Here is a 17,016-nt window from a genome sequence, read left to right on the forward strand (position 1 = left end):
TCTTTTATAACATGTAGGGTCAGTGTCCTTACTCAGTCTGTAATTTCAGCTTTTACGACTTTGAGAATTGTTTTCTGCTATCAATCAAGGGGCCCCTTGTCTAGGAAGAAAACACTCTCAGTGTTTTCTTAAGCAGCTAGCCTTCTTGCCTGGCGTGAAACTTTTAAAAATCTAAGCCCTCTTTAATATACAAGCCCTGATCAAACATTAATAAAATGCAGGCTTATGCCTGATGCCTCAGTGCAGCCAGAGGTCATTACCTAGTGGGGTCAGGTGCACTCCATCCTCCCAGAATAGTTCAGCCTTATCTGTCTTGATGGTGGGATGTGGGACAGAGAACCCGCCAATTTGCCGCATGGTATTGCGCATGGCTGTTGATTTTTTCCACAGCATAATTGATGTGAGAGGGATTGGAAACCCCCTCCAGTGCAGACAGGGTAGGAGATTGGACCAGCCAATAGTTATTGTCAGCAGGTACAAGGTATGCAGGCTTTTTATATCTGCCCTTGCAGCAAGGGCCAGGGCAATGCCTTTTTGTTCCACTAGATTGTTCTCTCCCGCATGAATAATCAAGACCCTTGGAGGGCCATGCACCGCCGTGGCACTACGCAGCATGGGCATCAAGCTCCGCCAACGCATGCCGCACTGGGCAATCCAATAAATGCGTACCTTGGGGTGGATGTTAAGGTTACGGCCCCCATTGTGTGACCGTGCATAATCTGCCACCCAATGCACAATGCTGTGCCCTACAACCCAGATCTTCATGGTGGGCAAACCTGTAAGAAAATTCAGTTGCAAGTGATAAGGTGGAGGAGCCAGAACGAATGTAGCTTTTGTAGGCTGCCAAGCACCAGCGCCCCAGTATCTTGATGCAGGCGGGGTCCCAACCCTGGACTGCCGCTGAAGTGGCAGCCCCGATACGGAAGGAGTGCCCGGAATATTCCCGGGGACTAATGCCACAGGCCGCTATAATTCTGCATAAGACTGCTGTGAATTGAGATCGCGTCAAAGGGCGCGTGTTTGCATGAATGAAGAAAGGGCCCTTGCACTTGGGCCGGGCCCTGAAGAAGCAGGGGCCTGATATGGGCAGGGGCCCTCCTGTTCCGTCGGGGACAGTGCCAGCATGACCCCTTTCCACAATTGGTCAGTTTTTGAGGACCGAATCCTGACATTCAATGTATCCCTGGAGAACTTAATGTCGGTGTCTGCCAGCCCTGATTGAGGGGACCCAGCCAAACACTCCCCAATGTGCATGACACCAAAGAAGGCTAGGGAGAATGCTGCCTGAAAGAGACACGTTTCGAAATTTGACCAGCAGATCTCTGGTAGTTTTTTTCCAAATTAGATTGTGTCGATAGTGATAGGCTTCCTGCCATGTTGACGTGGGGGAATGACTCGCCGCCACCCAGCTAGCAGCTTCTTGACGTGGAAGCTCTCACAGGGGTCTGGCCAACGAAGGAATTTACAAAAGAATCAGATAGCTGCCCTGTAAAGCATTAAAGTTTTATGGCAAGGCCCTTGCGCTTTAGGAGCACCATGAATTGAAGCACCTCCTCCTCCTTGGCGCAATGTGTTTTGGTGCCACGAAAATGCCCGAATGCATTCCAGGCCCTGGAATAAGAATCTAGTTGAGGGTGCTATTGCTGACAATACTCCCTGGTTTACTTCTCGCTTCCAATCTCCCACAGATTGTCTGGGAAGGCGTCCGAGGTCTGGGCTGCCTCTGGTGCCAGTTTGCGGAAACTCTCCATCTAGAAACGAGACAGTGCATCAGCAATGTTATTGTTAAGGCCAGGTATGAAGCGGGCAGTGAAATAAATATTGTGCCACAGGCACTCCAGCACAAACAGACGCAGCACCCTTATGACCCTCTGGGACTTTGATGACTCTTACCACCGCTTGATTGTCAGACCAGAAACAGACCCTGGAATTCGAGATGCGAATGGCAACTAAAATAGGAAAAAACTCCAGAAAGGTTAAATCCCGAGTGATGCCTGCTGCATGGCAAGAAGATGGCCACGGCTGGGCACACCAATGGCCCCTGAAGAACACGCTAAAGCCAAAACGGCCAGAAGCATCAGAATGGACCTGTAACTCCACCCAGGTTTAAGGCTCTTTTGCCAAAATGGGACCCCATTATAATCCTGCAAAAATGCATGCAAGCCAAATCTTCAGAGCATCCTTTATCTGCTTTGTCACCCTAATGCGATGGTGAGGGGCTACCTCTCTGGCCATGAGCCATGCCAGGCAGGCACAAAAGGCATGGCCTGGTGCAACTACCCTACATGCAAAAATAGGGATTGCACCTGGCGAAGGGTGGTCTTTTTAACTCCGAGCGATGCCTCCAGCAACGCTTTCAAGGATTCCAGCTTGGTCTGTGGGAGGTGCGATTGAAGCTCAACAACTTTAATCCTAAAAGAAGCTCAACAACTTTGGTCAGCCCCCATGGTCCTTTACTTCATCAAATCTGGCCCTCTTTGAAAAAAGTTTGGACATCACTGTCTCCCCTTGCCCATGTTTTTCCCACAACAACCCTGTGAGGACTGGCCCCTAAATCACCCAGTGAGCTTCATTATGCTCAGATCTAGATGTGGGTTATGTATAAGAGAAAAGACACATTCTGGTGAACATTCTGCTATATATTCCCATCAGAAACCCAAGGCACCCCAGATGGCCAGTTTCAAAACCTTGGCTGTGAAAATACCCTCATTTGCCCATCATCTTCTTCACCAGGAGGAAGAAGTTAACCAGAGAGAGGCGGCCAAGTTGAGCAGAAAAGGCAAGAACAAAACAATTTGTTCTTGCTTCATTTCCTCACCATCCCTCCAGCCCCCTGCCGCCTTGTTGCACAACAAATCTGCTTTGAATTGAGCCAAGAGAGTTTGAACTCTGCCCATTTCCAAGAGGCCAGAGCTCTTTCAGGAACTGTGGGTGGCAAGGGAGTTACTGGCTTATTTATAAATGGTCCACTAAATAATAGCTGGTTGTTGCTGATAGGAAGGTATGTTAGGGGAGCAGAGCGGAGGGTGTGCATTACACACACTCAAATAGTTTTTCTGTTGGATTGGCTGGCTTTGCTTCTTGGCATCTGACATCTCTAGGCTTGGAACTGGGCCCCTAGAGGCATCGTGTTTTGCAGACAGCTCACTCAGTCCTTTTGCTGCCTGCTTATTCTTCCCCATTCTCTCTCTCTCTCCACCCACCACTGCATCGGGACTGTGGAGGTAAGAACTGGCGCTGTAGCTTTTTCTCTGGGATTCTTCACGTTATGTGTGTGTGTGTGTGTGTGTAGTATGGTGCAATGGGGGCTTTTAGCAGACAACAGAAGGGGTTGGTGATGAGACTCAAGTTGTGGGTTTGGAGGGCATGAAGAGACAGGCAGGCAGAAATGACAGTCACGATTTGCAGTGGTGGCACCTCCTGAGGGCTGCTATCTAGCTTTGCCATTGCACGTACTTCTTTTCATGCACCAGGGGATGTGCTCGGATATACTGTGTCTTCCCTGCTCAGGAAGGAGGAATATATTGTTACATGCTACCCCAAACTCAGAGCCTCCAGGAGTTCCTGTGATTATGCAGGTCTGGTTTCCTTAGAATGAAAGTCAGCAGAGACTGTGGTGTCTTTTGGATCTATTGTATTATTTAGTCAGATATACAACCTGAGCATTTGATAGAAGGGGTCACAGCATTAGCACCCTTCTCTATTAGCTGCAGCTTTGGATCCAGCACGGAGCAAGCATATCTCTGTGTCTCCAGCTTCCAGCTCAGCTCTCACACACTACCCTGGCCCTTGTTCTCTTACCTAGCAGATAAGTGAGGGGGTGGAGGAGGACACCATCACCTGGTTGTAGTTCTTGCAACCCAGCTCATTCTTTTGGGAAGCTGATGAGGACATACTTAGTGGCCAGCTAAGGTCCATCTTTTGGTGTGCAATTCTGCATAACGTAGACCAGAATACTTTTGAATAAATATGAATGGAACTAGATGGATTTTTGAGGTGCATTTAACAGCTGAGCAGCTGTTCTTGGAAAAGGCGGGTCAAACATATTCTGCTTAAATCAGTGGCTCCCAAATTTGATGATACTGCCCCCTGGGGGGGATTAGTTAGAGAGGTGCTAAGAGGCAAGGGGGTGGCAGGAGGTCGAAGGCAAGCCTTTCTGAGCATATTAATCACTTATTTATGATTGACACGCTAGAGTCTGAAACAAAGCACCTTTCTCATTTTATATTTAAAGTTTAACTGCTCTTATCCCTCTCAAGGGGACACAGGTGGGGCTGTGGGTTAAACCACAGAGCCTAGAACTTACTGATCAGTAGGTCGGCGGTTCAAATCCCCTTGACGGGTTGAGCTCCCGTTGCTTGGTCCCTGCTCCTGTCCACCTAGCAGTTCAAAAGCACGTCAAAGTGCAAGTAGATAAATAGGTACCGCTCCAGTAGGAAGGTAAATAGCGTTTCTGTGCACTGCTCTGGTTTCACCAGAAGTGGCTTGGTCATGCTGGCCACATGACGCGGAAAAACTGTCTGTGGACAAATGTTGGCTCCCTCAGCCAGTAAAGCGAGATGAGCGCTGCAACCCCAGAGTCATTCGTGACTGGACTTAACTGTCAGGGGTCCTTTACCTTTATCCCTCTCAAAGCTATGTATTTTGGTCCTGTTTGTATTTTTTTTAATTCTAAGTTTTCACAACTGTTGGTAATGCTTATTGATTTTCTTATACATTAATTAGGAGAAGGTTTGTGCATGTTTGGTAAGTGTGGGTAGGTATATTTTCCTGAGAAATATTTTTCATGCAATATTTTTTGAAGTATATTCCTTTTTTTAAGCTGAAATATTAGATCAGAACATTATTTGTTTGCATCAGTGACACGCACTCATACCTACAAATTAGTTTTTTGGGGGGAACATAGCTATAGATTGAATTTTGATTAAAAGTGTGATTAAATATGAATTTTATTGCACTATTATCCTCTTCAGTAGATCATGCAAACTGTTCTTCTGAAAAGTTCTTTTTATGAGTTTATGGAGGCATGGGGCAGTGGCCCAAAAAAGTTTGGCAACTACTAGCCTAAGTAGTTTTTGTTAAATTGTGCCAGGCTGGTCTCTGATGGTGCATTGCTACACAATATTAGTGGAAACATTTTGGTTTTTCTCTAACCTGTACAGGAGCAGCCCCTAGACCACCAGCAACAACTAGCAGAACTCTGTGTGTGTGTGTTTGCAAAGTTCTCTCAGGGCCACCAAGAGGCGTGGAAGCCAATATAAATTGCCAGGGCCCTACAGTCTGGAAGTGAACTCAACTATCTTGCATATGTTTTTGTCTTCCTTGATAGTATCATTGTTGTTGTTTTTTTAATATCCATTGTAAAACTAGTGAATTTCAAAGAAAATAATAATGATATACAGCATTTTGCCAGTTATTGGCCAATAGAGACTTTAACGGACTACTGAATTTCCTTGTGCAAAACCAGCTTTCAGACTCTCTGCCTTGCTCAGGAAGAAGGTCCTCTCTGCACGCCAGGTCTGCGATGCTCCCAGGAGATATTGTGAGATCTCAAGGATCCATCCAAGTTCCCATGAGATCTCATAGGCCTTGGTTCCCATTTAACTTTTATTGTTCTTGTTGTTACTGTTTTCAAGCATGAAGTTACAGTGGTGCCCCGCAAGACGAATGCCTCGCAAGACGAAAAACTCGCTAGACGAAAGGGTTTTCCATTTTTTGAGTCATTCCGCAAGACAAATTTCCCCATGAGCTTGCTTCGCAAGGCGAAATGTCTTGCGAGTTCTTGCGAGTTTGTTTCCTTCTTCTTAAAGCCGCTAAGCCGTTAATAGCCGCTAATAGCCGTGCTTCGCAAGACGAAAAAACCGCAAGATGAAGAGACTCGCGGAACGGATTAATTTCGTCTTGCGAGGCACCACTGTATAAGAAAAAAACTGCTCCTTTTCCCTCATGGGGTACCCAAGAGCCATATAGAGTCCTTATGTAGGTTCTCTATCAGTAGGAGAAAATAACAGAGGGGCCAACCAGAGAATATTGAGAAGCAAAGCAGCTAGCAAGCCTGATCTTTATTAAACTGTTGCAGCAGGGTGCTCACACACACACCCCACGCAGGAGGGAGGAGGAACCCAGAACAATGGTGAGCAAGCCCTTATACAGTGGTACCTCGGGTTACAAACGCTTCAGGTTACAAACACTTCAGGTTACAAACTCTGCTAACCCAGAAGTAGTATCTCAGGTTGAGAACTTTGTCCCTGGATGAGAACGGAAATCATACACCAGCAGCAGGTTAGAAGCGGGAGGCTCCATTAGTGAAAACACACCTCAGGTTAAGAACAGTTTCAGTTAAGAACGGACCTCTGGAATGAATGAAGTTCGTAACGTGAGGTACCACTGTAGACGTTTGAAAATGCCACCCTTTCCTGGCTGGCAGGAACCCTGTTAATGGGTTTCCCTGGACAGCCTGGCCATTCTTTTGTGATGATACTTACCATATTTTTCGTCCCATAGGACGCTCCGTCCCATAGGACGCACCTAGTTTTTTGGGGGGGAAATAAAGGAAAAAATTTTTTCCTTTATTCCCCCCCCCCCCCCAAAAGCAGGTCGGGGAAACCGAACCAGGTCGAGGAACAGCGGGATGGCAGCGCTGCGCCTCCCTGCTGTCCCCCGAGCTTGTGGGGCTGGCAGATGTATGCCCGGCAAGAGGGGCGCTCTGCTTCAGGGTGCCCCGCCCGCCGGGCGGCAGGCTGCTATCCGCAGTGTGGGGAGCCCTGCGGGGAACTCCTGCAGGGCTCCCCACACTGCGGATGTATGCCCGGCGCGAGGGGCGCTCTGCTTGAGGGTGCCCTGTGCGCCGGGCGGCAGGCTGCTATCCACAGTGTGGGGAGCCTTGCGGGGAACTCCTGCAGGGCTCCCCACGCTGTGGAAGTATGCCCGGCGCGAGGGGCGCTCTGCTTCAGGGCGCCCCGCCCGCCGGGCGGCAGGCTGCTATCCACAGCATGGGGAGCCCTGCGGGGAACTCCTGCAGGGCTCCCCACGCTGCGGATGTCTGTCCGGCGGGCGGGGCGCTCTGCTTGAGGGCACCCCGCCTGCCGGGCGGCAGGCTGCTATCCACAGCGTGGGGAGCCCTGCAGGGAACTCCTGCAGGGCTCCCCACGCTGCGGATGTCTGTCCAGCGGGCGGGGCACTCTGCTTCAGGGCGCCCCGCCCGCTGGGTGGCAGGCTGCTATCTGCGGCGTGGGGAGCCCTGCGGGGAAGTCCTGCAGGGCTCCCCATGCTGCGGAAGTATGCCCGGCATGAGGGGCGCTCAGCTTCAGGGTGCCCCGCCCGCCGGGTGGCAGGCTGCTATCCGCAGCCTAGACAGCCCTGCGGGATCTCCCGCAGGGCTGCCTAGGCTGCGGATGTGTTCCCGAAGCGCCGGGCGCTCTGCTTTCAGGGCGCCCGACGCTCCAGGAAGCAGGCTGCTATCAGCAGCCTAGGCAGCCCTGCGGGACCTCCCGCAGGGCTGCCTAGGCTGCGGATGTCTTCCTGAAGCCTGGAGAGCGAGAGGGGTCGGTGCGCACCGACCCCTCTCGCTCTCCAAGCTTCAGCGAAAGCCTGCATTTGCCCCATAGGACGCACCCAGATTTCCCCTTCATTTTTGGAGGGGAAAAAGTCCGTCCTATAGGGCAAAAAATACAGTAATTCCTGATTTCAGGTCACAGGCTCTCCCTATTCATACCCAAATGTGCCCTTAAGGCAGGATTTGTGGGCACATGCGCTAAACCCTGTCTGTGGTGCCTACCCCTTTACTCCAAATGATGAGATAAGAGACCAGAGTATGGGTTCAAATTGGCCACAACTTTATTGAGCTTCAGAAGTGGGAAACTTGGCACAGGCCTTGGCAGGTAACCCTCTCAGCCTGCCTGGCTGAAGATATACGGGCAGATGAGGCCCAGTGAGAGGGGATTGCAAAGCGCAAACTTACACAGCATGCCCTTCCACCGACCTCGTCCTAGGAGTTTGACCTACATCCCGCTGCTCTAGGGCCAGGGACTCCTGGTTTTTGCCCTTTAACGGGCCCTGCAAGCGCTGCCGCATGGGGAGGGAGCATGAATACACCCCCCACCCGACTTGATGTTAGACTAAAAGATACCCTTCCAAGGCCTGAAACCGCCAAAGTTGTGACGAAATGCCACGGAGAAGGCAAAACCTGCCAATGCATGGAAAATTCCTTCCCGGTTCTGAATACAGCAACCTTCTTACGACTGCAGAAGCGCCCACTGACCTGGAATGCATAATATTAGCCTGTAAGGAAAAGAATCATTAACTTGAAGACCGCTGATCTAGGATGAATATCGAAGCAAGAAATTATTAATTTGAGGGAAAGTGAGTGGGTGATCCTAGAAGGAAGAACAGCAAAAGCGGCTTGGACAACGGGGTCAGCCTCTTTTCTTTGGCCAAGGGTGGGTCAAAGGCCAGCAGCTGGTGGCGGGGGAGCAATGCCCCCCCCCCGCGCTGCTACAAAGAACAGCAGGCCACCCCTGCGGCCTAGCTGGGGCCCGTGCCACCCGCTCGGGCCAGTGGATGGCGGCAGCTGAGAGCCATGCCCCCCCCACTGCAAAAAACCAAGCAGGCTACCCCTGCGGCCCAGCCGGATGGCAGCAGCAGGGGAGCCTTGTGCCCCCTCCCCAGCGCCGCCACAAAATAAAGGCCGCCACACGGGTTAAAACAAACTGGGATGCCCACCCCCCCTGGGGCTGCTGGAGCGCCCCCTCCTGCGGTGAGCGGCGGCAGATGGGCCCAAGCGCCAACCTACACCACCACCGGACAAAAAGCTGAAAACCGAGAACGCAGAAAGAAAGAAGGCTGCAAAATGTGGCCTAGCCTGGCGGAGGGGCCAAGCCCCCCCCCCCCCCAATCCAGGCAAAACGCAAAGAAGCCGGTTACTTACCTCAATCCAGCCATCTTGACACACTCCTGATGATCTTGATCCTGGAAGGAAGAACAGCGAAAGAGGCTTGGACAACGGGGTCAGCTTCTTTTCTTTGGCCTTAGGCCCACCCCCAGCCGGCTGGCCATTGTCCTCCCTGGGTGAGGGTGGGTCAAGGGCTGGCCCAGGTGAGCCCTGCCCGGTGAGCTTTTCCCATTTCTATCCAAATATTTGAGGTCACCGAAAGAGTCAAAATGGCTTTAGGATGTTTTCCTGTACTGTTTCAGACATGTGATTTATATATTTATGTATGCGTTTTCCTGGTACATTTATGAACATTTATTTTATATCTTAGACCTTATAATTCTCATAACAATGACAAATACAACATGCATTTAACTTGCATTCAGCTTGCAGGATTTCAGCTTGTCTCGCTTCACCTTCGTGTAGCTGGAACCGTGCAAATTAAACATCCGTAAGATGCATTCGTCCTGTAAATATATTTAGCTGGTCCACCCTTTGCTGAGGAGCCACCTCAAAAACTCCCCCCCACCCCAAGGGCAAGAACCCTGAGTTCTCTGGTAAGTTATTGCATTGTTATGAGTTTGCACAGTACGAGATATTCTAAATTCCTGGGTCCAATAAGTTAGAATTAATCAGTTTGGGGAGTTAAACTATGCCAAGCACTGAACACCTGGGTTCAATGCATACATTAAAAATGCAAGCCAGGCCAGCCTGGTAACCTCTTGCTGAGTGTGGGTAGTAGGGGAACAAAGCCTGAGAAAGGGGCAGGGAGATGGGTGATTAACAACACAGTTACGGTACTTTGTGCTGGACAGCAGAGGGGTATGAGACCCTCCTCCCTCAAAATAAGTAAGTAGAAGGAGTCACTAGGCCAGAGTTTTTAGAGTGGCAGTGATGTGCAAGCAAAACTGTGACAGGCTATAAAAGGAGACCGAGAGCATGGCTGATTTCTGTTTTGGATCCAAGGCTGGTGTGCCTAGGGAGATGTAGCAGATCCCACCACCATATACCAATTGTGGCAGATCCAAATTACGTACACACCCTATAATACAGTGGTGCCTCGCAAGACGAAATTAATCCGTTCCGCGAGTCTCTTCGTCTTGTGGTTTTTTCGTCTTGCGAAGCACGGCTATTAGCGGCTTAGCGGCTATTAGCGGCTTAGCGGCTATTAACGGCTTAGCGGTTTTAAGAAAAAGGAAACAAACTCGCAAGAACTCGCAAGACGTTTCGTCTTGCAAAGCAAGCCCATAGGGAAATTCGTCTTGCGGAACAACTCAAAAAACGGAAAACTCTTTCATCTAGCGAGTTTTTCGTCTTGCGAGGCATTCATCTTGCGGGGCACCACTGTAATGGTTTATCTTTTGGGTTTTGTGTAAGGGAAATCTTAGCTACTTAGAGACTCAGGCAAAAGTTGAACAAATACTGTAAGAAACATTTATTTTACAGAATGAAGTGGATAAAACAAAGGATAGCTTTGTATGGTTTTATGATTTTACTATTTCAACTTATGCCAATAAAGGTTGGTAGAAACTAGAAACAAAGGATATATCAGGAGATAATGGTCATTCAGGAAACAGCAAACCTATTAACAATTATACTAAATCTAATGGATGTTTCAGGCTTCTAATCAAGCACAGATTCTGTTAAAACTTCAGATGTTTATGTTCAGTTATTACACTTCAGGTAGATGTTACAGGTTCCTAGACTAGATGGTAAATGCTCCGCTTATTTCATGTTATTTCACTTCAGTTCTTAACTCAGTGGTTGCATAGGTGTTGCCGCTTAATACTTTGGTTCTTCAACAAGATGGTGCTTTCTGTCAGTTACCCAGCCATTTGCCCATCCCACTCCTGAGGTACTCGAAATGGTACAGCAGCTCAGGGGATCACCATGCCCCTTTTAAACTGTTTTGGGAGTCTTCTCTTTTTAGATCTCTCCACTCCTGACTGGAATGAGACCCAAGTACACTGTATCCACACAGCTTCTACTTCTCCTGGCTCAAACTCGGCCTTCCCAGTTAACTTCTGGCCTGATACTCTCACAGGACACACTACACGCTGCCCTTCACGCCGAGCTCAGAGACTCCTTTCTCTAGCTTTAGATATTTTCCTCAGAGTGGATGTTTCTACTCAGGACAAACTCTCTCTCCCCTAGACCAACACCCTTTCTTCCTCTCAAACTAAACGCGGTATCTGAAAACTCCCTCAGAAATGGCTCCTTTTATTTTCCCTCGCAAAGTGTTGGCTCCACCCTCCACCCCACCCCAGCCAACTGTCTTGGTAGCCAATCAGAGAGAGGCTCCAGCACTCTGGTGGAATTCTGAGGAACTGCATCACCAGACTCTGGTCTGGCTCTGCTGTCCATCACAAGGGAAGCAAGAGAACCTCTTGGGAGTGTATTGCTGGGAGTCTCTCCATCGTAGATTCTGATTGCAAATATGTGTAAATAAACCATATATCATAAAGACACCACCGTCTCCACTGTGCCTTGTTATTATTTATTATATTTATACCCTACCCATCTTGCATGGGTTTTCCCAGCCACTCTGGGTGGCTTCCAACACATATAAAAATAAAATAAACACATATAAAAATAAAAACACCAAACATTACCCTGGGTAAGGGCCTGGAACCTCTGGAATCTTGCACTGCTGCAGAGACTGGGGTGGCTTGTAGCAGTATTCAAAACTGTAATTTTGTTGACTAAGCCCCTTTCTGAATCTTCCCAGGTTGTTGCAAGAAGCCAGTTGGACCACCATCAGACAGATGGAGGTCTCCGCCGGAAATGTCATTCTGAACGTTGGAGGCATACGCTATGAAACGTACCTTAGCACCCTGCAGGCTTTCCCAGGGACCAAACTGTGGAGCCTCACAGAGCCCCAGGCCAACACAAAACATGACCATGACCCTAGCACCCAGGAGTTCTTCTTTGATCGGAGTGGCCGGCTGTTTGGGCAGGTGCTGAACTACTACAGCACAAAGCAACTCCATTGCCCTGCAGGTGTCTGTGAATCTGCCTTTGAGGAAGAGCTGGATTTCTGGGGGCTCACAGGCACCCAGCTGGCCCCCTGTTGCTGGAGAGGGTCCCAAGAGGAGGTGCACGACATTGGGATTGTCGATGAGCAAGACAATGACCAGGGTCTCCTGATCCAGGAAGAAAGAAGGAGTGGCTGTCAGTATGCCCGGTGGCGGGCCAAATTGTGGGATCTCTTTGAAAAGCCCCATTCCTCTAAACGTTCAATGGTAAGGAATGTGCTTGATAAGTGCCAGACTTGGCTCTGTGACTTGCCAGGGGAAGGTGGAGAGAGGGGCTAAGGGGACTGGTCAAGTATTGGGAATGTAAAACCCAACTCTGCAAATTAACTTGGTGCTGTATATACCAAACTTCCTCTAAGGCAGCAATTTCTCCCACCACCACCTGGACTCCACAAACTCCATAAACTCTAGCACCTGCCACCCTATAACAAGCATTATTCAGAATAGCATTTTATAATAAATTGTGCAGAATACGTTACACTACCAGATGCCTCTGAGAAACTTGCTATCAGGATCTGAGCACAAGTGCCCTCCCCAGAAACTAGTATTCAGAAGCATATCTGCTGCCAACTGTGGAGGCAGAGCTTAGCTATCATGGCTGCTAGCCATTGACAACCTTGTTCTCCATGATTTTGTCCAGTCCTCTTCTAAAGCCATCTGTGTTGGCCTCCTAAAGTACCGAGTTCCATATTTACTGCTTCAAAAAGAACTTTCTTTTATTGGTGTTCATGTGGGCTCTTCTATAGCCAAAGGGGCAGAATCTGATACGTGAATGTAGGAAAAGTTAACAAACACGTGAGAGTAGGTGGCACCTTTGTTATATGTCTTCCCGTGCCTAGCAAAACCCTTCCTCTTTAACCAGACTTTTGGCCTCTGAATATCTGTGGCCTCTTAGGTGGGATGTTCCATTGTATTACTTTAATGTATTCTTTTAACGTGTTGTGTTTTTTTTAAATGCATCTATGTAGGTTTTAATTAGTTAGTTAGTTTGTGAGTTGCCTTTGGCAACAAAAAGTTACCAATAAATGTAATAAATACAGTGTGTGCATATATATAATATTTAGTTATAGTTAGTTATATAAATATAAACCAGTGGGCCCATTTTCCTATGTTCACCCTTCCTTTATCTTTGCAGGGTTTGGCAGTTGTTTCTCTGTTGTTCACCATCGCCATCATCATCATCCTCTGTGAGGAGTCCAAGGGGTTCATAAAAAACATCACCCCAGACCATACTATAGAGAGCCACCACCACCATTACTACCATCACTTCTTTCCCTCTGCCTATTCCTACGAAGTGCCCCCCTACCTCCTCCACCTTGAGCTTTTCTTCATCCTCTGCTTCACGGCTGAGTTCTTCGTACGGATCATGTGCTGCCCAGATTTGAAGAAATTCCTGAAGAACCCTCTGAACATCGCTGATCTCCTCTCCCTGTTCCCAGTTTACATTGAGCTGTCCTTGGCCAGACCTTCACAGGAGCCACACCCTCAGGAGTCACATCCTTTGGTCCAGTGGCTGGGTCTGTGCCGCATTATTTACATCGTCAAACTCCTGAAGGTATTGAGGCTCGTGGAGACACCTCTGATGCTGAGGGTGCTGCCTTGCATGTTCAAATCCATCCTGAGAGAGATACTCATTTTCTTGTTGATTTTTGCTTCTGAGGTCCTTTTCTTTGGCACCCTCTGCTTTTATGGGGAGCTGCTGAGTACCAACTTTAAAATAGGGTTCCATGACATTGGCCAGGCCTTCTGGTGGGCGGTCATCACTCTGACCACTGTAGGGTATGGAGAACTTGTCCCTGTCAGTGTCACCGGCCAAGTGATAGCAGCTTGCACTGCACTCTGTGGTGTGCTGACTATCGTTGTCCCAGTCCCGATCTTTCTATTCAGTTTCAAGGGGTGTTATGATGCTGCTGTGATCAAGGAGAGGAGGAAGAGGAAAGCAATGGAAGCAGTGACGCTGTTGTCCTGAGGACTCCTGAGCATCACATCCCCTGTTTTCTGTAGGAAGAGAAAAAAAGGCTTCCAAATAGCTCCCTGGCACATCACAGAAGCTTTTCAAGAAAGCATTTTATTGAAGTTAAAAAATAAATAAATAAACCAATGCAACAAAAATAATAGAAGTACAAAAAAGCAGCACAGTATATTCAGGAGAGACTTAATTTTAGGTTGGTGGGGTATTTAAGACCACCACCAGTTTCATGTTGCCCTGAAGAGAGGCAGTCCTGTGTGTCTGTATTTTTTGTACATAAGATAAAATCCCACCCAACAGCCCATGATTTTTCTGGGTCCTCCAAGCCTTTGGCAACACGTGATTTATCAGTTTTTGCAGCTAGTGATAAATTCCACATATTTTTATACCAAAGTGAAAGTCTCAAGCCTTGCAACTTTTTCCATTTGGAGGCAATTGAGGTTCTGGCAGCTGCCAGCACCCATGTCAAAAGTCCACAAGAGCTGATTTTTTTTTCTGCTGATCATCCCATAGTTGTAGGTTTTTTATACCACTAAACATATGAAAAATATCTCTACGTGGCGTACAAAAACCAAAAGAGCAATAGACAACTTAAACAAAATATTACAAAAATACACAGTTACATATAAAAATGCTAATTAACTAATACAAAGTTACTACTATATATAAAAATCATATATAAATCCATATCAATTTATTTTCCTTCTGACACGCCTGATATCTGGAATTTGGTTAAGATTAAAATATAAAGCAATGTACTTTTTTTAAAGCTTCATTTTTTTCAGGAAAAGGTAATTATATGATTTATCTCAATATGTTTTGTAGGACTTAAAAGTTACATCAAAATGGCATTTGATCAAGCTTAGAAAGTTTTACATTAATTGGCAATTAATTTCAGAACATGAGAGAGGTGCTTAACCTATGTAATGAAATAGAACATATTTACATGGTTAGGTGTGTTTCAAAACTTTATAAAAAGGTAAGCTGCTGTTACTGGAATTTGGAGTTTTCTTGTGGAAAATTCACCACTTTGCCTGCTTATAGAGCTCTGGTAAGGCAAAATTGTGTATGTTATACATTTTGCTCATTCTCTATGTTTTTGTATCAACTCCATGATTAATCTTACATTCTGCAACAGGATTAAGATTTTGCTAGTAAAGAAAAATACTTTTAAACTGTCTGGTCTCAGAAGGATATATATCTGTTTCTCTAATTATTTTTATCTGGACACAGGTGCACCATGTGACCATTTGCACTCAGTTTCCTGTGAGATCCAGAGCTTGCTAACCACACAGGTGTATTTAGGCCCTGATTTAGGGTCTGATCTGCCAATCTGGGCATAGAACATGTGATCTGTACTGTGGGCAGGTTCCCACATGCATCCAGTGGCATCTGTTTTTTACAGTCAGATGCCAGTCTCCTGGCATATGTGTCCGTTCCCTGATTACTGTAACACTCTGCATGTGTGTATGGACCATGATAGATATTCTTAACACTCATATGCTGATAGAACTCTCATATTGCCACACAAGATGGCATTACTGACATCCGTTCACAATATCCATCTGCCGACGATCAGAGCTCCTAGCATCAATCCCCGCTCTGCATAGAGCAAACATGTATTAGAGAGGAATGTGGTTGCGTGATCCTGCTCACCTTCCCATGTGCTTAACTCTAAATGTGGCTGCACCCTGGAAACAAATTGCATGTAAAACAGTAAAGCGTAGAGGAGTCCTGAGATGCTCTGCATTCGTGAAGCTGTCAGGAGCAGTCATGACTCAAACTGGGAAGCTTTGCGATTGTGTGTGGCTGCCCTCGTGTGATGATGTGCAGCATTGCAAGTTGCAGCATCCAGTAGTCCAGTACAGTACTCAAATGTTTTGTTCCACGGAACACTTGAAAACTGCTGAGGTCTTGGTGGACCACTTAATTATTTTTCTGCCTCTTGCAGGAGTTGCAATGTGCTGTGCTAGATGCTGTAAGATTTGTGCCTGTATTTTTATTGTTTCTTTTATTTCTTATGTGGTTCTTTATTGTATTACAAATGGCATTCTGCAGAGTTCAAATTGTAACAGAGTAGCATACCCAAGCCGGAATTAAGATCGCCGGAAGAAATATCAACAACCTCAGATATGCAGATGACACAACCTTGATGGCAGAAAGTGAGGAGAAATTAAAGAACCTTTTAATGAGGGTGAAAGAGGAGAGCGCAAAATATGGTCTGAAGCTCAACATCAAAAAAACGAAGATCATGGCCACTGGTCCCATCACCTCCTGGCAAATAGAAGGGGAAGAAATGGAGGCAGTGAGAGATTTTATTTTCTTGGGCTCCATGATCACTGCAGATGGTGACAGCAGTCACGAAATTAAAAGACGCCTGCTCCTTGGGAGAAAGGCGATGGCAAATCTAGACAACATCTTAAAAAGTAGAGACATCACCTTACCAACAAAGGTCCGTATAGTTAAAGCCATGGTTTTCCCAGTAGTGATGTATGGAAGTGAGAGCTGGACCATAAAGAAGGCTGATCGCCGAAGAATTGATGCTTTTGAATTATGGTGCTGGAGGAGACTCTTGAGAGTCCCATGGACTGCAAGAAGATCAAACGCATCCATTCTTAAGGAAATCAGACCTGAGTGCTCACTGGAAGGACAGATCGTGAAGTTGAGGCTCCAATACTTTGGCCACCTCATGAGAAGAGAAGACTCCCTGGAAAAGACCCTGATGTTGGGAAAGATGGAGGGCACAAGGAGAAGGGGACGACAGAGGATGAGATGGTTGGATAGTGTTCTCGAAGCTACAAACATGAGCCTGACCAAACTGCGGGAGGCGGTGGAAGACAGGAGTGCCTGGCGTGCTCTGGTCCATGGGGTCACGAAGAGTTGGACACGACTAAATGACTAAACAACAACAACAAGCATACAATATCAGATGTCCTTGAGTTATTGTGTTAGGAGAGAGGGAGGAAAGCTCTTCTCTCATCTACTTTCTCCATGCCAGGTATAATTTCATGTCCGATACAAAATTCCTCTGTATGAACTGAGATTGCTCATCCAGACTTCATTTTGTGTCATGTTACTAGGCA

The 17,016-nt window shown here is 47.3% G+C and overlaps 1 protein-coding gene across 2 annotated transcripts; it reads left to right on the forward strand.

Moving 5' to 3' along the window:
* Positions 1-2,909: 2,909 nt before the first annotated feature.
* On the forward strand, positions 2,910-15,111 carry LOC114589230 (voltage-gated potassium channel KCNC1-like). Of its 2 annotated transcripts, XM_077922214.1 has the most exons (4): positions 2,910-3,224; positions 9,316-9,486; positions 11,658-12,171; positions 13,100-15,111. In XM_077922214.1, the coding sequence occupies exons 3-4, from the start codon at positions 11,695-11,697 to the stop codon at positions 13,931-13,933; spliced, it is 1,311 nt and encodes a 436-aa protein (XP_077778340.1). In that variant the 5' UTR covers positions 2,910-3,224; positions 9,316-9,486; positions 11,658-11,694; the 3' UTR covers positions 13,934-15,111. The 2 variants fall into 2 exon arrangements, with proteins under 2 accessions (XP_077778340.1, XP_028571266.2); XM_028715433.2 differs by lacking the exon at positions 9,316-9,486.
* Positions 15,112-17,016: the final 1,905 nt, after the last annotated feature.

The sequence above is a fragment of the Podarcis muralis genome, chromosome Z, assembly GCF_964188315.1.
Source record: "Podarcis muralis chromosome Z, rPodMur119.hap1.1, whole genome shotgun sequence".
NCBI classification, from domain to species: Eukaryota; Metazoa; Chordata; class Lepidosauria; order Squamata; family Lacertidae; genus Podarcis; species Podarcis muralis.

What these genes read in the sequence shown, in the direction of transcription:
- LOC114589230 (XM_077922214.1), top strand. Translation starts at nt 11,695, where the DNA reads ATGGAGGTCTCCGCCGGAAATGTCATTCTGAACGTTGGAGGCATACGC. An exon ending in ATTCCTCTAAACGTTCAATG is followed by an intron (nt 12,172 to 13,099) that starts GTAAGGAATGTG and finishes TTATCTTTGCAG; the next exon opens with GGTTTGGCAGTTGTTTCTCT.